Raw genomic sequence first — 24,707 nt, forward strand, 5'->3', positions numbered from 1 at the left:
GGTCCTGGATGTGAGGGATTCGAACAGAACCAGAGCCGCTTGTTTCTTTGCGCAGATGAGGACAGATTGACGTGTAATTCTGTGTTTTCTAACCCCCCCAGAACTTGACAATCTACTGTTTTTCAAAGTGAAGGTGCCTCATTTCTGTTTGTTTTCGTGGCTGTAAACCTTCTCGCAGGGTTTCTGCAGCTGAGTGACAGCTCTGTATCAGCCAGGCCCGAACGGCGCTGTGCAATGTGGTGCGGGTGAGGCGGCGAGGACCGGCAGCGGCCTGGTTCACTGTGCAGTCATGTGTCACCTCAGGCCGAGGCTTCCTCTGCTTCACCTGCTCGAGTCGGAGGCGTTTAACCGCCATGAGGAGCCAGCTTCTGGTCAAACACTTATTTAGTGCGTTAGTTTAAAGGAAATCAAAGGTTTTGCTTTGTCCCTTTAAGCCGCTGATGGAAGTGTTTATTTGGGCCTCTGTACGGTGGCCCAGAGGAGCAGAGCGCCACAGAAACAGGAGCAGGGTTGGTGTAGATTCCCACGAGTTCAGATCAGGCAGCTGGACTTCTTTTACTTCAGCTCCGAAGACTCGAACGAGAAGTGAAACGCCTCGAAGAACCGTGAAAAAGAAGTCCAGCTGCCATAATTCCAGCGTTAAGGACGCGTGTACGACTTGGAGTCGGTGAGATTTGAGTCCAGAGTTTCAGCGTTTAAAGAGACAGTTTGAGTTTTTGTGACGCACTTCTGATCAGTCAGTATCTTTTTCTTTTTTTTTTTAATTTAATTTAATTTAATTTTTTTATATACAGTCAGTAACTTTTTAAAAACATTTTAAAATTAATTTTTTTTTTAAATTTTATTTATTTTAAAATGTATTTTTTATTTTAAATAATTAATTATTTTTGTATTATTATTTTTATTATTTTTAATTCAGTCAGTATCTTACCTGCTGTGGGCAGCGATCAGAGCGCTCTCTGTTAGGAGGAGAGAGGAAGAATTCTCCTGTTGGAGCCAAGCTAACAGCCACTGAGAGCCGGGACCAAAGAAGAAGAGTTCATCAGAGTTTCAGACCAAGTCTAAAAAAACTCTCCATTCTCTTCCTGATGATGAAATTGGCAAAATGAGACTGAAAACTGTAAATGTTGTCAGCCAGAAGTAATGAATGTGTCTCTGGAAAAGGATGGAGGAACATTATGTTTCCCCCGACACTCTCAGAGGCAGCGTTTCTGCAGTGCTGCCCCCTGGTGGCCAACAGAAAAGTGAAGGTGTTACTGCAGCTTTAAGAACATGTGGAGACACTCTGAAGCCGATCTGAGCAGATGAAGCCGAGGAAGTGAAGCCGGACATGTTTTGTGTTCGACAACCAGTGCCTACTTTCATTTGACTTTGTTTTCTGGTGGAGCGAAGGCAACTCTCCTCAGAGTCGCCCTCACAGCTCACGTGACTCTGCGCATCTGAGATGGTTGCCATGGATTTCAGGCCAATCAGAGTCACACAGTTAACTATCAACCGGTGAAGAACAATGCAAACTTTGGCTGTGTTCCAAACCGCATACTTCTCCTACTACTCCTACTAACTTTCTGAGTTAGTAAGCGAGAAGTTCCCGGATGCATACTAGATTCTCCGAAATGTTGGGTATGCATCATGAGGTTACTACTCATACTCAAACTACCCAAGATGCAACGTAACGTGACGTCGCCGATCGTCATTTCCTGTTAAAACGGCAGTTTCAAGCTAGCTACAACGAGGGCAGGTTCACTTCCTGTTTTCAAAACAAAAGCACCAATTGTATGGTAATGGCTTTCCCTATGATAAAAGGCAACGGGTATTTTATTTTGTGAAAATAACAGGAAGTGCGTTAGCTCACTGCGGCTAGCTTTAGTAGCGCCGAATTCGTGGGAACAAAATTGTAAACAGCCGGTATTTAGTCAGGTTTTCAACACGTTGGGGATCTAAACGACTACTTTCTCACCTGAAAATGTTTCAAATGTTGCTAAAGTTTACAGAATAGTGATGCCATCAGGAAGGAGGAGCCAGTAGGCGACTAAAATATGAACAAAGAGTGGCGTGTGTGATGCTGGCTGTTGGTCTCAGACTCCTGTGGAGTCAAAGCAACACTTTATTTCACTTCCTAGTTAGATTTAGATTCAGGAGGAAGAAGGTTCCAGAGTTCCAGAGACGGAGCTGAGGACCAATCAGAGGTAAAGTCTACGGGTAACGACAGGATGTGAACACTGCAGGTGAAGAGCAGAGATGGAGAATAACCGAGAACACGGAACCAAAGAACTAAGAAAGGATTCAACCAGAGAATAGACGAGGACCCAAAGAACCCAGCGTTCATACAAACTAACTTTAAGAGAATAAAGAAATAATAAGAATAAAAACCATGAATCGTGGCGGTAAAACAGAAATATAGTTTGATTAAAGCTCAGATAAAAGTTTCTTTCAGCACAACAGAGTCCGTAACCACAGCGATGGGGTCACATGACCAAGCCCGTTTCCATGGCAACCACCCCAAAAGGCGCACCACTGCAGGCCGCTCCTCCAGAAAGCGTCACTTTCCATGAGTTCCACCACCACGAGCATCTACTGTACATAAGTGGTGGACACAGAGATATCCTGTACAGAAGCTGTATGTATGTACGTTTGTATAGGAGTTATTATTATGGTATAGGAGTTATTATGGTATGCTGTCGCTGGGTGTAACGCCGCATGATATCAGTGTTGTACAATGAAGACGAGACGCTCAGACCGACGCCGACGGCGGTTTCTCTTGTCAATAAATCACGTTTACAACTGCAGCCGGAAACTCTTCTTCTTCAGTACAAAACAAAGCTTCTTTTTCAGCGAGTTCAGCACTTTTCATGGATTATTATTCCTGATTTATGGGATCAGCAGCTGCTGCTTTCAAACCCAGCCAACACTGACAATCACAGACCAACGAAAGCCGGAAAATCTTCCGTCTCAGGCATCAAAGCTCCATCTTTATTGTTCACAATGAGTCGTTTCATTGATAAAAAGTCACTGATGTAACTGAACACACAGCAGATAATGTTCCAACTTTAAACAGCCTGAAGAAGGAGTGAAGCGTCATCATTTTAGCACATTTAACACAAACTGCAAAGACAGCAGAGTCAGAGAGAGAAAACATGAATAAAGGGAAAGAAAACAGGTAAAAGCCTTATTTAAACATCATTACCCCTCATTCTCTCGTGTCAACAACACAACACAGAAGGGTAAAAACAACTGGATTATGGGTATAAAATACAGGCGTTCACATAAAGACTAAAAGTATAACAACACTTTTATCAGAAACCAACATGTTTGCTTTACTGGATCTTTATTCATTTTCTTAATTACTCATTCCATGCAAACTGCAAATAATTCACGTTTCCCGTCTCTATTTTGTTCATTATTGGACAATAATCCTCAAACTTTGTGCAGAAAACAGCTGAGAGACGACATAAAACCGAATTCTCGGTGCTTTTAAATACTTTAAATACTAACATACATACTGTTAACTATTATTTTATTACCTCTGAACGCTCAGCCCGGCTGTTAACCTTCCTGTAAAGTTTCTCAGACTTTCTGCTGACACAGCTTCACCAGGACATCGCTCAGGTTTCCCTTCACTACGGAACAAATTCAACCAAAAGAAGCTTGAATCAGAAGAAATTACTAAATATCTCATTCTATGGAACATTCTGTAGGGAAGTTGGTTATCATGGAGTCATAATTCACCCTGGAGCTGATGATGAAATGTGAGTTCCTGGAAATGATGCAGTCAGATTTGGCCCAAAAACAAGTCTGAGATCCCGTGTCTGGAGGCAGAAGAAAGGCTGGATTTCTTTACCAGGAATCCAGTGAATAAAAGCTTTTTCATTCCTGATGTTTGACTCTCTCCGGTGTCTTTGTGACCTTTGTTCTGACTCCATTAAACACTTGAGAGGAAGTCTACTTTCTGGTTGTAATGGAGCTTATTTGACAACCAGGACGATGGGATGTGTGGGAAGGTCCTTCTTAATGAGGTTCTACAAAGATCTACAGAAATCAAACCATAAGGACACATGGGCTGTGTTCGAAACCGCCTACTACTCATACTAACTTAAGTTCCCGGATGCATACTAGATTCTCCTAAATGTTGGGTATGCATCATGAGGTTACTACTCATACTCAAACTACCCAAGATGCAACGTAACGTGACGTCGCCGATCGTCATTTCCTGTCAAAACGGCAGTTTCAAGCTAGCTACAACGAGGGTAGGTTCACTTCCTGTTTTCAAAACAAAAGCACCAATTGTATGGTAATGGCTTTCCCTATGATAAAAGGCAATGGGTATTTTATTTTGTGAAAATAACAGGAAGTGCGTTGCTCACTGCGGCTAGCTTTAGTAGCACCGAATTCGTGGGAACAAAATTGTAAACAGCCGGTATTTTGTCAGGTTTTCAACACGTTGGGGATCTAAACGACTACTTTCTCACCTGAAAATGTTTCAAATGTTGCTAAAGTTTACAGAGTTTAGAGCTTAAGAGAAATCAGCTTCAGGCCGGCTGATTTCGGCTCGGGCAGGAGCGAAATGCATTGTGGGTAAACGCTCTGCATACTGTCTGATTGATGAGTATGCAGTATGCAGTTTGTAGTATGCAGTATGTAGTATGCAGTATGTAGTATGCAGTATGTAGTATGCAGTAGGGCTGCACGATATATCGAAAATGTATCGTTATCGCGATACCACGGCTTGCAATACACGTATCACAAAAGTAAAAATTTTATCGCAATTTTTTATTTTTTTTTATTTTTTCCTTGTCCTGTCCAGCATTATGGCAGCAGAATTGTAATCTGAATACCGTTTATGCTAAACACATTTGCTATGCCAAGGGAAGCTTTATGAATTTAAATGCACTAGCCATTTTGGTCTTTTCCCCATGTAATCATTTAAGCACTTTTAAGTCCCTCCCGACCTCATTTTGTGAACTCCTCCGTGATTCACCTAATTTGCTGTTATTAAAAAGGTTGACATTTTAAGTTTATGCTGTATATCAGCCATGTTTTTTCCTAATAAAAAATGTTGGAAATAAAACATTGCTCTCAGTTGTTTTATACATGATAAAATGCAGAATGGCAAGTAGAGAGGGAAAAATATATGTATATATTAAATATCGCAAGTAATATCGATATCGCGGTATCCAGTCATCTTATCGTGTATCGCATATTTTTCTAATATCGTGCAGCCCTAGTATGCAGTATGTAGTATGCAGTATGTAGTATGCAGTATGCAGCATGTAGTATGCAGTATGCAGTATGTAGTATGCAGTATGCAGTATGCAGTATGCAGTATGTAGTATGCAGTATGTAGTATGTAGTATGCGGTATGCGGTATGCAGTATGTAGTATGTAGTATGCAGTATGTAGTATGTAGTATGTAGTATGCAGTATGCAGTATGTAGTATGCAGCATGTAGTATGCAGTATGCAGTATGTAGTATGCAGTATGCAGTATGCAGTATGCAGTATGTAGTATGCAGTATGTAGTATGTAGTATGCGGTATGCGGTATGCAGTATGTAGTATGTAGTATGCAGTATGTAGTATGCAGTATGTAGTATGTAGTATGTAGTATGCAGTATGTAGTATGCAGTATGTAGTATGTAGTATGTAGTATGCAGTATGCAGTATGCAGTATGCGGTATGCGGTATGCAGTATGTAGTATGCAGTATGCAGTATGTAGTATGCAGTATGCAGTATGTAGTATGCAGTATGTAGTATACAGTATGCAGTATGTAGTATGTAGTATGTAGTATGCAGTATGCAGTATGCAGTATGTAGTATGCAGTATGTAGTATGTAGTATGTAGTATGCAGTATGTAGTATGCAGTATGTAGTATGTAGTATGTAGTATGCAGTATGCAGTATGCAGTATGCAGTATGCGGTATGCGGTATGCAGTATGTAGTATGCAGTATGCAGTATGTAGTATGCAGTATGCAGTATGTAGTATGCAGTATGTAGTATACAGTATGCAGTATGTAGTATGTAGTATGTAGTATGCAGTATGCAGTATGCAGTATGCAGTATGCGGTATGCAGTATGTAGTATGCAGTATGCAGTATGTAGTATGCAGTATGTAGTATGTAGTATGTAGTATGTAGTATGCAGTATGTAGTATGCAGTATGCAGTATGTAGTATGCAGTATGTAGTATACAGTATGCAGTATGTAGTATGTAGTATGCAGTATGCAGTATGCAGTATGCAGTATGCGGTATGCAGTATGTAGTATGCAGTATGCAGTATGTAGTATGCGGTATGCAGTATGTAGTATGCAGTATGCAGTATGTAGTATGTAGTATGTAGTATGCAGTATGCAGTATGCAGTATGCAGTATGCAGTATGCGGTATGCAGTATGTAGTATGCAGTATGCAGTATGTAGTATGCAGTATGCAGTATGTAGTATGCAGTATGTAGTATACAGTATGCAGTATGTAGTATGCAGTATGCAGTATGTAGTATGCAGTATGTAGTATGCAGTATGTAGTATGCAGTATGCAGTATGTAGTATGCAGTATGTAGTATACAGTATGCAGTATGTAGTGGGCGGTTTCGAACACAGCCATGTTTTCTGCACTCCTGTTCCCGCTCTGCTCTTTGCTCAGAACTTTAACTGTTAAACAGAAGTGTCAGCGCAGCGCCCCCTGCTGGACGCAGAGGGAACGGTTACAGACCATGTTCAGACGTGAACCTGAGGGTCAGTTCTCAGAGGAGTCCGTCTCCTCGGTGGAGCCGTCGCTCTCCACCTCCATCTTCCTCTTGTGGTGGATGTGCCGGCGGGGGGAGGCCCTCCTCTGCACCTCCTTCAGCCCCCCCACGGCGCTGCCGCTGCTGTTGCTGCTGGGACTCACTGAGATCTGAGCGATTCTGGAGGGGAGCAGGAAGAAAACTTCTGTTTCTATGGTTACGCATCATTACGGGCAGAGTTACCAGAACAAAGATGTATTTATATTAGGGCTGGGCAACGATTAACATGTTTAATCTAATTAATCACATGATTTCCCTGATTAATCACGATTAATCACATTTGTATGCAGAATCCAAAAATGAATCCAAAAGTAGCGTATAGCTTTTAGCATTTAGCTTTATTCTAAATGTGCTGCCATATGAATGAAAGTGCCATAACATTTGTTGTGCAAACACACTTTTAACATCAGCATCTTTCTGTAGTTTTTATGTAGAAGCCTCGCTCCACTGTCTGTTTCCTTGAATGACTTGCTGCTATCAGTTGTGTGTTTTGCCTTTAAGTGATATTTTAGACTGGAACTACTACGCTGAGAAGACAATTCAACTTGGCAGAGTTTACAGATGACTTTGGTTCTGTCGACTCCGCCGTCTGGAAGAACTTTAAAATGAAAATGGCCGAGTAAAAGTTCCGTACCCTTCTCCATGTTTGGTGGATCCGCCGATTACTTTCTTTTCCTGTTCCGCAGCAGACAGCAGCAGACTTTTACAAAATAAAAGCCTGTGAGCGACAGACTTTTCCAAAATAAAAGCCTGTGAGCAGCAGACTTTTACAAAATAAAAGCCTGTGAGCAACAGACTTTTACAAAATAAAACTTGCGTTAATGCGCAATACAATATTTATCGGTGTTAAATAATAACGAGTTAACTCGCCCAGCCCTAGTTTTGAGTTCAAGAAGATAAAAAGACGGACGGGATGTCCCCAGCTGCCTCACTCTGGATTAAAGGAATAAAAAGTCTTCGGCCCACCTCCCACACTCAGAGCCCAGGTGTACAGGACACAGCTCCTGTTGATGTGTGTGTTCTTACAGTTTGTCCAGCTCCTGGTCCATCTCTGGGTCAATGAGCAGCTCGGCCTTACTGGGTAACGCTCCTGCATGAACGGGGAGCAAAGACCACTCAACACAAGCAGAACCAACACAAGTTCAAGGAGAGAAAAACTAATAATCTTAATCTTAATCTGCTGGCTGAAAGCTTCAGATTGAGTTTAGTGAGAGCAGCGGAGGCTGGCGGGCCGTGTTGAACCCACCGATAGTTTGGTTTATGCCTTCGTGTTTAGCCAGACTCATGACGAAGCCGTAGTAGGAAACTCTGTCAGCCTGCTCCAGGATCTCCCTCATGCTGGACCTGGTGGGATGGCTGCACACAGAAGCAGATCAGAGCTGCAGTACATGGACATGAACCACAGGGGGAGCTGTGAGCGGTTTACCTGTGCTTGAAGCGCTCGCAGAGAGCGTCCACACACTGAGTTAAGGTGGACGGCTCCACCCCATCCTGCTGCTCCTCTCTGCCGTTCTCCTCTGCTGCCACGGAGGGAAGCTGCTCGATGGAGGAGGACGTGGGCACGATGACGGTGTTGGGACTCTTCCCTGCTAACAGATCCTGGTAGATCAGCAGAACGCTGTCCAAGAACTCTGCGGACAACAGATGTGGCCGTTATACTCAGACCTGCTCACTCGGTTCGTTGGTCAGTTCCTCATTTCAGTTTGTTACATATAAAACTGCAAAAAAGTCCTGATCGGCCTCATTTCTTTATATTTTACATTAAAAACAGGAAGCAGGAAGCAGCTGATCCACTGAAACATGTTCCAACATGAACATAAACCCAGAATCTGAGGCAGAACCATGCTGAGATATGCCAAGTTTTCAGCTAACAGCTCTTTGGGAATCACCTTGTTGCTGCAGAAATCCTGTTTTCTGTCTGTCACACTGTGTTATCTTTGCTGTTTTTCACAGATGCAGCTAAAGAAATGGGAACAAATGATGTGTCTCTGTGACAGGCTGCTGGGAACAAAGTGCCTAAAGATCCAGTTTAAAACGGCTTCTTTGCTAAGTTGGACACAACACTGGTTCATCCCTTGAGTTAGGAGCCTTTTTCCTGCCTGAATGGTTCATAGCTCAGAGTTAAGTGGCTGAACAAAGAAAAAACACATTCCTCTGAAGATGCTCAGGTACAAGGACTGGACTGAAGATGAGGGAAGAAGCAGAGAAACTCAGAAAGCTGCAGAACTGTTGATCAGGACACGTTAAAGGATAACAGTAAAAGTGTTTTTGCACAGTTCTGTATCAGTTATTCATCCATGAATCATTTCATTTTCTGTATCTACAGCGGTTGGATGTTGTACCTTGGTAGTAGAACTGCAGCTGAAAAGCATAGATGAAGTCAGAGAACGACATCAGACAATCGGTGGCGTCATCCATCAGCACGATTCTGCAGAATGAGAGAGAGAGAGTTAAACAGTTCAACCAGTTACCTCCAAACCGGTTAAGACCGGAAACAATTTAATCCATCAGATCCAAGAACACATCATGTGACTGCAGCGTGCTTTCATGTTTTATCGTGCAGAACTTTGTTGTTTGAAAGTGCTTTATAAATAAAGTTGTACGGTGCTAAACAGTGGAAATCCTTCAGGAATGGGCCTTCACTGTCTCACTGTAAGTTTATGCTGCAGAATATGGGCCAGATGTAAGACCCATGAGCAGCAGCAGAGCCGATCCAACATCAGCGAAAGATAAACTGGAGCTGGGAACTGATGTGGAAGCGGCAGGAATACGAGGCTGCGCCGTGTGTTCGGGGACAAAGCAGCACGACATCTGATAGCTGGAATAATGTTGCGTTTACACCATCATCCCGGTAGTTTTTCTTTTCTCCGACTCGTGTCTGCACTCCATCATTCTCTGAAATAATCAAAGTTGTACTGAGAGTTTTCCTCACGGCTCACCTGGCTGCACTCTGCACCACCTCCAGCGGGAAGTCGGGACACAGCAGCTGCAGCAGAGACCTGAACTCCAGCACGGACAGCACGTCTGCAACACAACAGAAGGCACAGCTGCTTTAAGATGCTTTTAACCTGCTTTAAGCTGCTTTTAAGATGCTTTCAAGCTGCTTTAAGATGCTTTAAAGCTGCTTTAAGCTGCTTTTAAGATGCTTTCAAGCTGCTTTAAGATGCTTTAAGCTGCTTTAAGATGCTTTAAAGCTGCTTTAAGCTGCTTTTAAGATGCTTTCAAGCTGCTTTTAAGCTGCTTTAAGATGCTTTTAAGCTGCTTTAAGCTGCTTTAAGCTGCTTTTAAGATGCTTTCAAGCTGCTTTTAAGCTGCTTTAAGCTGCTTTTAAGATGCTTTCAAGCTGCTTTAAGATGCTTTAAAGCTGCTTTAAGCTGCTTTTAAGATGCTTTCAAGCTGCTTTAAGCTGCTTTAAGCTGCTTTCAAGCTGCTTTAAGATGCTTTAAGCTGCTTTCAAGCTGCTTAAAAGCCGCGCCTGTTACGGTGTTTGCAGCTCGGTCTGCACAGCAGGCAGTGATACGAAGGGAGAGAAAATAGGGCCAAGAGATTGTGAGGTCTGACTTTTTCCTGGAGAACCATTTTGTGATGCAAATGTATTACTCTGTGGAACGCATATTGTTTTGAGGAGCAAAACGCTTTATTTTTTAAACCCCAGCCAACTAGCCGGACTACCTTCATCAACACCAAAACGAGGCTGGAACTCTGCTCACAGGACGCAGCAGGGGGTAAGAAGATGTTCAGAAATGATGCTGCTGATATGGGATGTTACACAGCTTCATGTGTCAAGAGGCGAACTATCCCTTTAACAAGAGTCCCTGATATCAACCGGGGATAAAAGAGAGAGTAATAAACAGAACGTGAGCTCAGTTCTACACAGAGAAACGAGGATTTGTCTCCTGATGACGTCTGTTTTTGTCTCATTAAAGCAGCTGCAAACTCGCGATGAAAAATTTGGAAATGAAATGATAAATTAAATTGTATCATTTATAATGATAAATTAAATGATTTGTGAATTAATGAGCAGCACATTTGTTGTCCATGGAGAACGGTTCCACCTCTACTCGTGTTCTGTAATCACACACTTTCTACCTTTGGATTCTGAACTCTTGGTTAGACGATGAGACAACGAATCGGATGTTTTCAGATCCAAAATGTGAAATTTTCCTCAGATTTCGGACTTTTCTCACCTCCACTCTTGCCAACTTGTCTGAAGCACCTCCAGAAGACTCTGATGAAGGACGCTCTGTTGTGAGGAGTGGCCCTGATGTAGTTAAACTCCCTGAAGAGGACGTGGTTGCTGTTCTTCACACTGCTGAAGCTGGACAAACACACACAGACCTTTCATTCTGAGCGTCGACCTGGAGGAAAAGCCTCCTCTCTGATCCAGGTTAAAAACATTTCTTTTCTCATATGTCTATACATTAAATCTGCACGGTATCTTTTAACTTATCTTGACTGTTATTCATTTAAATGATTTTATTTGTTTCTCTTTATATTCTTTTATGTATTTTAATGCTTCTTCCACTCCCTGCTCCATGCTTTTATTTTATGTGAAGCACTTTGAATTGTTTGTACATGAAATGTGCTATATAAATAAATTTGATTTGAAACCCTGCTCCGGGTCTGGGCCGCTGCAGCGACCCGTGTGGCTGAATGTTAGACCTACTATTCGGCGAAGTACCGGATCAGGCCGAACTGGGTGTATTCCTCCCGATGCTCCAGCAGCTGGGTCACAGCATCGCTCAGGTAGAACAGCACGTGACTGTCCGCTGGAACACACACACACACATACACATTAATATATACACACACACACACACATACACATTAATATATATACACACACAGGCCCGTTGCGTTAAGGTAGGCAATGTAGGCAATTGCCTAGGGCCCCCCAAGGACGACAGGTTGTTTTTTTCTTTTTTAATTGAAAGAAAAGTCTGATACAAATGCAACATGAATCAAACAACGTGCATACCAATAAGACAGGTTATGTATTCAACAGCAATGACGATTTTAAATAGCTTCATAATAATTCGCAGTCATCTGTATGAATGGCTCTGCTGCGAAGGCAGCAAGAGCGCCTCCCTAGAGCATACGATGGCCGAAAAGCGCAACGACAGTGTAGTCGAAATACCCCAGCTCGAGGGGGCCCCCCCTTCCCATTGGTTGGCTGCATCAGCGACAGCGTCAAGTCAAGTGCAAATACCTAGAACTGACAATGAAGCTAAATTATCTCTCTGAGAACCAAAAAAGGAAGAAGAAAAAGGAAGAGGAGGAGAAAAAAAAACAAGCCACCGGTAAGTAGAATATACACAATCCACATGAAAACTGTGCCAGGGTATACCGTATTTTGCAAGAGTAGCGAGGTTGTAACGACGACTAGCTAGGAACTGTGGAAACTAGCTTACCTGAGCTGTCCCACAGCGTGGGAAAGTTTATGCACTTGTAGCATGGGACGTGCTTATCAAAAATGTCAATAGGAACTAAGGTATTATTCATTATGTGCATTATTATAGCTCGTGTCGAGGGCACATTCAAATTGCTCCCATACCGAGCCAATCATAACTATTTTAAACAATATGGAGATTGCAGAAGATCTGGAAATTGAGAGGAAATTACCTGAGAAAAGGCAGCGGAAAGAGAAAAGGCAGTTCCTGTACGAGAGTACAGGCGAAGCACAATCGACCCCAGAAGAGGCCTTCAGAAGGGAATTCTTCCTGCCTTTGATTGACACTGCCATTAAAAGCTTGACAGACAGATTTTCCAGACTGGAAGGTGTGTATGCCCTGTACGACTTTCTGTTCACGATTGATAACATGAGGGACACAATCAAGAGAAGAAAACTGCATGAGAGATGCAAGAAAGTGGAACAAACCCTCCATGATGTTGATGCAGACGACTTGGCATTGGAGATCAACTCTGCTGTCCACACCTTTCCAGATGATGTATCCAGGTACCCATTTAAAATGCTGGACTACATATACAGTGAGAAGCTGTTGGACCTGTACAGCAATTTAAGCATTGCACTGCGCTTACTTCTGACCCTTCCTGTCTCGGTTGCCTCCGGAGAGAGGAGCTTTTCATCTCTGAAGCGCATAAAGAACTACATGAGGTCGACCATGACCCAAGAGAGGCTCTCTGGACTGGACTGTCAATTGAGAGTGACGTCCGCCGGTCTTTGGACTTGGAGGGGATTGTGTCTGCATTTGCTGAGGCCAAGGTCCGCAAGCAGCAGTTTTAATCGTTTCGTACCATCAGACCATCGGCTATGTGTGTGTGTGGTTTGTCATTCCCTTGTAAAATGAGCCACAAAAAAAATAAAGGCTACTTTTCAGAGGCTGTTTGACCTCTTTTGTGATTAAAATGCACGAAATTGCATGTAGGAAATACAACATTTTCTGGGGGAGGACCCCCAGACCTAACCTGACTCACGTCATCTGGCTGCGTTCACCAACTACACGCGGGGGCGTTCCCTTTCCTCACACAGCCATCTGAGGAGCCTGGGAGTCATATGTGTTTCGTCCAATTAGAAAATAATCAGAGCCAATCATTAATCGCTGGGTGGGACTTTGGATGAATGGCCGCGTTATGGCCGCCCATTCATGCTCCAGAGGGCGGGAGTCAGGTAAGCTCTGAGCTACGTCACGGGTTGAGTCATTAGCCCCTTTCACACTGCCGAATAACCCGCGTTTAATTCGCGAATTTAGCGTGTCCGCTGTTGCGTTCACACTGCCGAACCGGGCTGCCGCGTCAACTCGACTCGCCTTTCGACCCGCGTCGGACCCTAGTCTTTTTGCCGAGCCGAGTTTGATGTGAACACAATCGACGCGGGTCGGACGTGGGCGTGGCGTGAGGAGTTTAAAAGACAGAATGGACAGCTGATTCAGAACAACAGCGACAGGTGAGGACAAGTTTTACTCTGTTTTAGCCTACATCAAGTTGGAGACATTTTTTAATATGGCCAACTGGTGAGACAAGGAGGTCCGCGAGCTCCTCAGCCCCCGAGCAGAGGATGTTATTTACCGCCACATGTCGGGGACGGTGAAAGATGGACCTCTGCTGGAAGGGCTGGCGAGAAAGATGGGAGAGCGCGGTTTCCCACGCAGCAAGACGCACCGTAAAGTAACATCTCCATGAACTGCATTGCAAAAACGAGTTTTCAAGGTGTCCCGCCATCGTTTGTTTGAAAAATTTGATGCAGACAGGTGTATTTAACCCTACCTCCGGCGCATGGCTTGTGCCTACGTCATTGTACACGCCCAGCATTTTATGTGTTTAGTGTGACGCTCTGCCACTAGGCAACGCCCCCTGAACTCGGCTTCAGGCGACACGGGTCACCCTGACACGCCAAGCGTTCACATTGCTCGACGCGGGTCGAAGGTGCAATTTGGACCCGCTAAGGTAGCGGGTCGCAGTGTGAAAGGGGCTATTGGGAGTGGCTGAAGTGGCGTGTCAGTCAAGATGACGGACAGATTCTTCACCCAATCACATGCACGAGTTTTAGAAAAAATAGCCCCATTTGAAATCATGTCGGTTGTGGGCTCGTCCCAGATGGTATGCGAATACCAGAGGGCGGGAGTCAGGTAACCCCAGACCCCCCCGTTAAAAAAAAAGCCCTTGGGCCCCCAAAATCCTAGAAACGGGCCTGCACGCATTCACGCATACACACACACACACACACACACACACACACACACACACACACACACAGGCACACACACACAGATGCAGGCTCAGGTGAACAGAACCGGGCCGCGGGAGAAGCAGCTAACAGCTAACTCAGCTAACAGCTAACTCCGGACCTACCCAGGTACTGCTCCGCGGGCACGGCGGGGCTCAGGCGGTTCATGCTGCTCTTCCGCTCCGGAGAAACCGCTCAGATGATCACGAGCACGCGCGATGTGCGTGTAGAAATGACCTGTTTTTAACTGTGTACTGTTTTAACTCTGAAGTGTGTGGATTTCATTGGCTGACATGTTAGCTAACGGTCCTGAACGGGAGGGCTTCCATGGAAACAGCCGGATGTTGTGAGTTACACTAATTAAAGTCCCCCTCCTAACGGCACTGATAACAAAGGTTCCTGTTTTCTTTTTATTAATAATGATGATAATAGTATAGAAATAATAACAAGACAATCATAATTAGAAGAAGAAATTATCATTATTATTATTATCATTTTGCATTTTTTCTGCTCCAGTAAGAAGTAAAAATATCTGTAATTATATTTATTTAAATATAAAACAATAACACTGGCAGAGACTTAAGTCTTGTTGGTGATATTTACTTGTTTAGACTGAAAATATTCAAATATGTTGTTTGATACAAATGGACAGATATATAAGGTGGCCGTTCTTCAACTGAAAGGTTGCTGGATTGATCGCCGACTTCCCCGCTTCACACGTCAAAGTGATATCGGCCAAGATACTGAGCCCCACATTGTCTCCTTGTAAACTGCTTTGGAAAAACGTCGAGGATGGGTCAGCTGGGTCAGGGGTCGAAAAAACAGACATAGGATTAGTACTTTAGACGGGGAAATGTTTACTCCAAATATGGCCTTTTTAACCAAAAGGGGGCATGTAAATATTTCAAGTTCAAAGTCAGAATTCTGCAAATGCAAAAAGGATTTTTTGCTCTATCCAAGAGACATTTTTCAGCTTAACACATTAACTATCCGACAGACTTGTAAAAGTAAAAAGAAGAAAAATCCCAGATAGTATCTTCCAGAATTCATGTACAAAGCAATAAATTTCCCTGAATCGCTGTATATAGTCACACAAAAAAGGCTTATTATCTCAAAAATCCACGATTTGCTGACTACGGCTGGAAACATGCTGTCATACAAGCATGTCAACATGGCTTCTTCTGGTGGTAACTTTTTAAAGACTGCAGGACTTGGACAGCTTGCTTATTCCCATTCTTCAATTCAGATGCTCCATGTGTGGCCGATCAATTACTCTATCCACTTAGATGGCCCTCTTGGGAAAAAAAATTCTGCACTTTTTTTTGGATTATCGAATGAGATATGATTATTTTTGACACAATATGGAATCCCATTAAAATACCAAATGTATATATAATCATATGCGCTAGAAGTTAATGAGTTATATGTACACAAAAGTTGTTAAAGCAAAATATTTTGTGTCAACATTGTTTTACTTATTATGTTTTTGTAGTTTTACTGAACATCAGGTCCTAATTCTCACTGAGTAACATAATGGCTACAAAACCTATTTTACGAGCTACGGTAAATTGATCTCTAAAAGTACATGTTAGGGCGAGACACTACAGGTGAATAGGGTAATATTTTAAAATAATAGATATCACCATGAAACTTCCTCAGTTAATTACTTATACAAGTATGAAAAAAAAAATGTATTACAAGTTTTAGAAATCTGTATGTTTAATTATGCAAATTATGTATTATCTCATTAAATATGCGCACATTTGCATATATTTCCGGAAGATAGATCTGAACATATGATAAAGCCAGGTGCAAAATTCTTTTTTCATTTTGTTTACACACAAAATGAAAAGAAAATTACAGAAGGATTTCAGGATATCTGCTTTTATTTCCTAGGAAATATACTGTCCAGAGCCTAAAAAACATCAATTTTCGCCATATTTTTTTATTATAATGTCATATAAATCAGGCCAGGAATGATTTATCAACAAATCCTTCTGTAAATATCTTCAGAATACTGCTAAGTGTATAACTGGAAAGTTTGGTGTTAGTAGGTGCTCCATAGGCTGAGATATTGATACTGGAAAAATACAAAAAACTGATTTTGAGAAAACGGCATTTAAAGATTTAAATAGGGGGAATTTATTTTGGTAAATTTGGGCGAAACATACTGCCGCAATTAAACAAAATGTGATGAAATAAACATTTGAATTGATGTTTTCAACGTTTTCTTTATAGCAGGTTGAAATAACACATATTGAAGGAGTAGACTGGCCCAAAATCTAAAAATTGAGCAGTGCATAAAAAATCCCTGTTTTTCGCCTTAAGTGCACAATGTGCTGTATGTTTGTCAGTATCAGCTGTGCTGATCTTGGTCAGTTAATTAAAAGAAATCAAAACTTAATGACTAGATTTTTTTGTCAAGCTCACATAAAACATTTACACACCTCTTAAAATGATGAAATTATTAGGTACTGAATAGGTACATGCTGGACCTCCCCATCTGATCCAAACTAATGGAACTATTTGTCCAACATCCTCAGGCTTCTTTTAAAGTTCAGTTTTTTTTATTTTGTAGAGTCTCTGCAGAGTTGTTATCCATGCAGAGATCTTCTTTTAGTCTCAGCATGTCTTCAGAAACACTTCAGTCTGTTGTTCAGTGCAAACTGATTTCTGATTTTAACCTGATCTCAATTGTAATCATGCACTGCATCAAGAGAAAATATACTAAATTACATGTACTACAGAACTGCACACAAGTCTTGTAACTCTTATTTCTTTCTATTTTCCTTCCAAGCAGCCAGACTTTCCTGTAAGATAGATAGATAAATACTTTATTCATCCCAATTTGGGAAATTGTTGCGTTGCAGCAGCGTACAGAATAAAAGATATGTAAACAATTAAAGTAAAAACAAGCAAATAAAATAGAATAAAAATAGAGAATAAACATTAGCTAAATACAAATCTACAGTATGAAGAGTAAGGTAAATAATAATAATAATAATAATAGTAATAATAATAAACATCAGTAAACTAAATAAAAACAGATTTGTACATTTAACAATAAAGGTAAAAATAAATTTAACTGAGCAGACTGAACCAATAAGAAATATAGATTATATGGATAAAATATAGGGTATATGGATAATTTACATTATATTGTATTGTACTATGATGATGATCTTTTAAAGTGGTTTTGAGCAATAGTTCTCCAGGCTTTCTGAAGGTACTTTCAAAGTTTTTCTTTGGTAATTAGCTGCTTTTTCCACTCATTTTCAGTCCTTTGTACCTGATCGTTTTCAGAGGAATGTGTTTTTCCAGAAAACTAGGGTGTGTAAAGGCGATGTCTGAAAGCAGCCAATAACAGATAGATTCACCAGAGCAAACGGGAGGACTTCGTTGAAGAGGATCCAATCAGATCTCTTCTAAGTATGTGCAATAATATTAAGGTCCAATCAGCAAAGAATTTCTACAGCTTGAGGGCGGACCCTAGTTCAAATTCAACCAATCAATGCGCTCGTCTAGCGACAAACAAGGAAGCTCGTCAGAACGATCGCAAATGAGTGAAATGTGAATCTCTGCAGTTTAAATCGACTAAAGTGAGGCCTTTGCAGTTTTTTTTTCTGACTGTGATTTATCAGGTAATCAGAATGAATCTATGAGCTTGATGTAGTCAGGGTGGCGCCCCTGGTCTCCGCCCTCCTCTGTCTCTCCGCCCTTGGAGTCATTTGAAAATGCGCTGCAAGTTAGCCGCATTTAGCAGAGACAAGACCGGAAGCTAGTATTAAAAATAAGAGCCCAACGGTCCCAAAAATACGCAAACACTCATATGAATATCTAAAAATGGTTTTATTTGGGTAATCTATTTAATTGTATTCTAATCCCTGATATACACATGAATAAATGTGTTATTTTGGATGAGTTGGGAGACGGTGAAGTTGACCGTTTTATTTTTTCACCGGAAGCTGCGTACACCGGCAGTATAAATCTACACCGGGCTGCGCGGTGGTGGTGATCTCATTATCACTCTCATCTCTCCAGGCTGCAAGCATCTTATTGTCTCCCAGAGAAGCAGACAGGTGTGTAACTAGTGTAAATTACTGTCTGGATTTGGTGATTTGAACCCAGAAACTGTAACACGGGTCCGCGTGTCTGAGCGGTTTGTCGGGGGAAACTGCGTTGTTGGGCCTGGCTGTGTTGGCGCGGAGGGACGGTTAGCCCGTTAGCTTTCTTAGCCTTGTTTCTGAGCAGCTAACGGCCGTCACATCCAGCAGCGGTGAGACGTTGTGAACATTTTGCTCTACATATCGTGCTTTTAACCACACAGTGTTGACGAGCTGCATATTTAAGTCAATAAGAGCTGCCTGTGGTTTTAGCTGGGGGCGTTTTTTTTAACCGGAGTAGGTGTTGCTAACCTAGCAACAAGGTTGTTGCTAAGGTAGCTAGTTAATGGCGCACGTCTTAGACAGCTAGTTATAATGCAGACCACTCCCGATTTGAGCTGTCTGGGGATATGGTATAGTTGTCAACAAGTGGGAATGATAACTGAAGGAAGGGTTGCTAATTGATAATGTCCAGCTGTGGTTGAGGGTGCAGTCTAGTTGTTGGGTGCACAACGGTTAGCTTTGCGTGGAGTGTGTACAATTTTGAATTCAATTCAATTAATTTTTATTTATATAGCGCTAAATAAAACAAATGTCATCTCAAGGCACTTAGATAATAAGTCAAATTCAAGCCAACTGGAATTCAATTAATTGTAATCACAATTATTCATAAAATAATCCAATTCATTCATATAGAGCCAATTCAAAAACAATTTCCTAGCTAAGGAAACCAACAGATTGCACTGAAACTTTACTGAACTGCACTGAATAATTACTATAGGTTATGTAATGCTGAAGCCCTGGTGTGTTTAAATTTCAGGTTGAATAACTCGGATAAAGCTCCTGTGTGTGCTACAATTTAATAGCTGGTCTATCAACTGGGTTATGACTGATAAGTCAACATCTGTGTGCGTTTGTGCAGTTGATGTGATCAGAATCAGAATGCCTTTACGTGGTACAACGAAATTTAAAGCCACCAGTGCAAAGAGTGCAAATATAAAAAATATATAAGTAATGTAAGAAAGGGAAGGATGTAAGATGCACAGTTTTTTTACGGTAATAAAATAAATAGGATCAAATATGGTGTTAGTAGGTTCAAGTAAGATCTGTAATGTGTATCTAATGATGCTGTTGTGCGAAGTAAGGCTGAATAGTCCTCTCTCAGGTCGATGCAATGTATTGTGAAGGTGGCAAAACAAATCTATGAAAAAAAGCCTAAAAACAAGAGACTGGCTTCTACCAATGGTCCAAAACTGGTTATTTTTTATCAAATTTATTTGTATAGCACATTTCATGTACAAACACTTCAAAGTGCTTTACATAAAATAAAAGCATTGCAGCAGGGAGTGGGAGAAGCATTAAAATTCATAAAAGAATAAAAAGAGAAGCAAATAAAATTATTTAAATGAATTTAAAAACCAGCAACAGTCCAGATAAGTTCAAAGATAGCGTGCAGATTTCATGCATAGACACATGAGAACAGAAATGTTTTTAACCTGGATTTAAAAATGTCTCCATTTGGTGAAAGTTTAATCTCCACTGGCAGTTTGTTCCACTTGTTGGCAGCATAACAGCTAAATGCTGCTTCTCCATGTTTAGTCTGGACTCTTTTACCAACCAAGATGGCCAACAACAAGTTATGAATTAATGATTGACTGAAAATATTAGATTTATGTGTAGTTTTCTAACTCTACATGTAACAATTAATGTCTTAAAGGGGAACTCCGGGGCATTTGAAGCGCGTTTCCATTGCTAGAGGTTGTCAAATACTGATAGTAGGACACAGAGAGGTGCAAATCTGCGCTCCCTGTGTGGAGATCGCTCTGTTCGCTCAGCCTGTCATGCGAGGCTAATACGTGGTGGCTAGGGGCAAGTGCTAACCCTTCCACGTAAAACAACAACTTGCACACTGCAGAAACGTCACACCACTTTATAACCCATCCGACAATAAAGTCACAAGCCTTACCATCAAAACCATATGCATGGTTCTCACATTACTGGCATGGGGACGTTACAAAACAACTTTATAAACAGCATGTCACTCACCGGCTGGTTGTACGCTCGCGCATGTGAAAGCCCAAAAGAGTCGATGGAGAATAATCCCATATACAAAACAATTATATTCTCTAGAAAAACTGTGTTCAAGTATTTAAAACATTACAACAATACATGCCCAGTAATATTGTTGTAATGTTTTAAATACTTGAACGCAGTTTTTCTAGAGAATATAATTGTTTTGTATATGGGATTATTCTCCATCGACTCTTTTGGGCTTTCACATGCGCGAGCCTACAACCAGCCGGTGAGTTAACATGCTAAATGATTAATGAGGCGACACAAGGACAAACTTTGCAGCTCTTGCCTCATTAGAGATGCTTATTTGAGAGAAACGTGAGATTTCTGGAGAGGAGACCCAAATAAGAAATGTATTTTTATTTAAAAAAAAAAAAACAGTCACCTGTGATGAGCGGGCTTGGCCACCGTGCATGTAAGAAACAGCTTGAGCAAACTGTCACTTGACCAATCAGGGGTCCAGTTTATCTTGGTTGTGGCACAAATCATGACCACTTTTGGATCATTCGATCAACTTATGATAAATGAATATTTAGTGGCCGCAGGAGGGTGAAGGGTTGGGGGGCTGGGCCGGATACATTTAGGCTTAAAAGGATGTTGTGTTAAAAGTGGAGGGATTTGGTATTCTGTGGCTGTTGCGCTGCATCTTGTTCCCATAGAGACATCCCAGAATGTCCTGCCAGTGTGAGTGGAGGAATGTGGGGGGGCCATCTCCAAGGCAGAGCACCCTCTGTTTTATTCAAGCAGATGCTTTTTCAGAGGCCTGCTTGTAAAGGTCAAACAGAGTTGGCAAAGTTTGCTTTCGACATTTAAAATGTTCGAGGTTTCTGTTTCCCTTGTTGGTGTTGCCTATCAGACTCTAAGCTGACGGCATCTTTCAGCCTGTTTACCGGACTCCATCAATATGAAACAAACCCACAGCCCACCTTTTAATGTACATTAGAGCATCGCATGCTCCTGCTTTCAAGTGGAAGTTGATGAGTAAAGAAATGACTCTACACGGTTTGAAATCTGTGCTGAGATGCACTCATGGAGTTGTTTTTCACTGTAGGACGGTCAGTGTTGCCACGAGTTACTCTGCAATCCAAGTGTTGCTCCCCGTCTTATCTATCCGGACTTGAAATGTTTTTAAAAACATTGTTTGTGTAGTAGTTTCCTGGATTCAGCATGGATTTGTTTTAGGGCCCGACCAATATGTTTTTTTTTCAGGGCCGATAACGATAATTATGGAAATGGGAGGCCGATGTGTGCAACCGATAAATGGAAACATTATTCACGATAAATTAAAAATAGCACACAGACACAAACTTTCATATCCATTAAGTCTTTTTAATTGCAACGTATAATAAAGTAACTAATAGGCTAAACGTGCAATGTGTAGACACCATGGTTGTTAGCGCAAGCCTGCTAGCTACTTGGTGGTGGTGTGACAGCCTGTCTGGCTATCTGTAACAAGATGTTACTCCAGATGTTTGAAACGCAGCGACTGGCCAAAACTTAATTCTATTAGGGACATTACGACCAATCACCGTTGGCTCTAACGTGCTGGGTAACCAGTTGTTACGGAACAAGATGGGCTCTCACACCGGCAGGCTACCAAGTAGCTAGCAGGCTTGCACTAACAAATGGTTAGTCTCAGGAACAAACACAAACACGTTTTATTTGGTCTCCATTGACCATGGCTTTCAGTCCACCTTTGGTGTAGAACTACAGACACGTTCACATTTCCATGTGGGGGTTTAAAAATGACCGTACACTATGCTGAGACTGCTTTATGGAAAAACCGTTTCAGTGAGGAGTATTCGCTGTCATTCTGGTTATCCTTACGTGAGCTAAAGCTTTGCGTCGTTACACAGATCAAATGGACCATTTTCACTAGCTGTATACACTAATAAAGACGTTGTGGTGCCGTGCTTTTGCAACGTTGGTGTGTTTGTGACTTACTGCAGGGTATATCGGTCGGGCCTTAATTTGTTTAAAGGCCTCGGTATGCTTCTCCGTCGCTATCCGACTCCGTGGTCACAGAGAGGCTGTTAAACCCAAGGCAGTTCCCCTCCCGATCAGTAGGCGGCGCTACGTTAGACCAGTGTTTCCCAACCTTTTTTGGCCTGAGTACCCCCTGAGCCTTCTTGTCACACCACGAGTACCCCCTCACACATACAGCGTGTGCGATGATTCTCCAAAAGTAGAGCAACACAGTGGTTATAACATGAAAATCATTTTATTTAATATCCTTAACTTGAACATAAAATTCTCAGGCTTTTTTTTTTTTTTTTTTTTTTTTTTTTTTTTAAACCTCAGTTGAATTCAACATAAGAATAAATTTTCTTGAAATATAAATAATTAACCAAAATAGTATAAATACTAAATCAAAAATAATCTTCCTTTTGTTATCTAACTTAAACAAGTTCATCACAAAACTGGAGTCTCCTTCATAAACAGTCCTCCATAAAAGTGTGATGCCTTAATAAATAAATAAATAAAAAAAACTCCCTGTGCGCCGCGTACCCCCGGTTGGGAAACACTGCGTTAGACGACCCAATCTGGCGACGTCTATGGTGAAAATGGTTGATTGCTTGTTCACCTTCCGGCTCCGTTCCTCCTCACAGTGAACGATGGCGAGAGAGAAAGACTGTTGTTGGAGCTTATTGATGTTGAAATGCAAATAATTCTGACCAAATGTTGACCGGCACACAGTAAACTCTTTCAGAAATGGCGGCGTTGTTGTTCTGAGAGGAAGGAGCTAAACCGGAAAATTGATTCAGGAAATGATGCTGTTAGCCGACCAATCACAAGCCTTGCTGTCTCCGTAAAAAGTGTCTCTGGGAGGGTCTCTGTGGCTCTCTGTAGACGAGCATAAATCAGCCTTAAAGTTCTCTTTAAACGGGTTGTGGATAAACATCAAATCTCAAAGGCACTTTCAGTTTAATTATAATCAGATATTCTTTGTTGGAGTGACGTCATATAAGTTCTATACCTATAATTATGATGTAGATCATCAGAATTAGTTGACATAAAGATTATGGCTGCATAATTGCTTTATTTAAACTGTTTAAAAACAGACAAGCCAAGTGTCACAATGTTTTTAATTTTTTTATTTTTTGCTCTAATTTCTAATAAATGGATGTTATCTGTTGTAACAATTAAGTTGTTTATAACAATATTTGTGTGATTATAATATAACGGTTTATTTATGTGAAAAATGGTCATAACCGCGATTGGACCCGGTTCTCGCTACATTTTAAGGCTGAAAATGCGCGTCCACGTCGTAAACAAGTGCATCTTCAGCTTTGGGATTCTTTGACCCGGCTTCCACTGATATTTTCAGCTTCTGGGCTGGGCAGCCATGTTGCCCTTCAAACTGTTTGTGGGGGTTATTTACATTGGAAACCCCCAAAGCAGGAGCTGGTTCTGTGGGAGGAGTTACTGAGACATCCTGATGATGTGGCGCAGCCTGGATTTGATCTTTTTCACGGCGTCGCTGAGCTCTCAGCGAACATGCAGATCTGATCTGTTTGGGTCTGCTTTGTGTGTAAATGATTTGTCTTCATGGGAAACCAGCTTTTACCATCAAAGCTTTAAACTCCCAGTCATTTAACAGGTATGATTGCATTTTGATGTTGTTTGTTTTTTTTCCAGCTGAGTACGTTTGGGGAAGCCCAGCCCCCGACCAGACAAGATGGGGGACGACAGCGAGTGGATGAAGCTTCCCGTCGACCAGAAATGTGAACATAAGGTGACGGATCAGCTGATATTTGTTCTCGGTTCACCCATCCAGTCTATTATTGCACATTTGCTCCGGGCAGTTTGGCTTTAATGTGAACAGTTCTGACGTGAAATCCGGCCTCCGGCCTCGCTGTGCCGCACAGATCAAACATTCAGTCGAGTTCTGGGAACTCTGAGGTTCACTGCAGGTTGGAGCTTCTCTGTCTTCCTTCTCTCCTCTGATTGGAAGCCTGCAGCGATATGATAGATGGCACATGGGCTTAATAAAAGCATTTTGTTCCATTTAGTCTTTTCAAACAACTGAGCTCCATGAGAAGTGTGTTTGCTGCCCCACAGACGGGCTT

The 24,707-nt window shown here is 41.8% G+C and overlaps 2 protein-coding genes and 1 long non-coding RNA gene across 6 annotated transcripts in view; 1 reads left to right on the forward strand and 2 right to left on the reverse strand.

The window, feature by feature from the left end:
• Positions 1 to 3,190: 3,190 nt before the first annotated feature.
• On the reverse strand, positions 3,191 to 5,569 carry LOC142384506 (uncharacterized). Its single transcript, XR_012770065.1, has 2 exons — positions 3,727 to 5,569; positions 3,191 to 3,617 (listed from the first exon to the last, which is right to left on the reverse strand). It is a non-coding gene; the product is annotated as an uncharacterized LOC142384506 (long non-coding RNA).
• Positions 5,570 to 6,487: 918 nt separating this feature from the next.
• Positions 6,488 to 14,803, reverse strand: cstpp1 (centriolar satellite-associated tubulin polyglutamylase complex regulator 1). Its single transcript, XM_075471147.1, has 9 exons — positions 14,587 to 14,803; positions 11,444 to 11,546; positions 10,965 to 11,095; positions 9,717 to 9,801; positions 9,120 to 9,205; positions 8,204 to 8,408; positions 8,024 to 8,133; positions 7,804 to 7,867; positions 6,488 to 6,897 (listed from the first exon to the last, which is right to left on the reverse strand). Exons 1-9 carry the CDS (start codon positions 14,627 to 14,629, stop codon positions 6,729 to 6,731), a joined length of 996 nt encoding a protein of 331 aa, XP_075327262.1. The 5' UTR covers positions 14,630 to 14,803; the 3' UTR covers positions 6,488 to 6,728.
• A 3,648-nt stretch (positions 14,804 to 18,451) lies between these two features.
• ckap5 (cytoskeleton associated protein 5) overlaps positions 18,452 to 24,707 on the forward strand; it is a 55,020-nt gene continuing 48,764 nt past the window's right edge. For all 4 annotated transcript variants that reach the window (XM_075470780.1, XM_075470781.1, XM_075470782.1 and 1 more), the window contains exons 1-2: positions 18,452 to 18,540; positions 24,277 to 24,373. In XM_075470780.1, coding sequence (XP_075326895.1) covers positions 24,317 to 24,373 — 57 coding nt within the window. In that variant the 5' untranslated portion in view covers positions 18,452 to 18,540; positions 24,277 to 24,316. The remainder of the gene's footprint in view (positions 18,541 to 24,276; positions 24,374 to 24,707) is intronic.

This window comes from Odontesthes bonariensis, chromosome 7 (genome assembly GCF_027942865.1).
Source record: "Odontesthes bonariensis isolate fOdoBon6 chromosome 7, fOdoBon6.hap1, whole genome shotgun sequence".
Taxonomy (NCBI): domain Eukaryota; kingdom Metazoa; phylum Chordata; class Actinopteri; order Atheriniformes; family Atherinopsidae; genus Odontesthes; species Odontesthes bonariensis.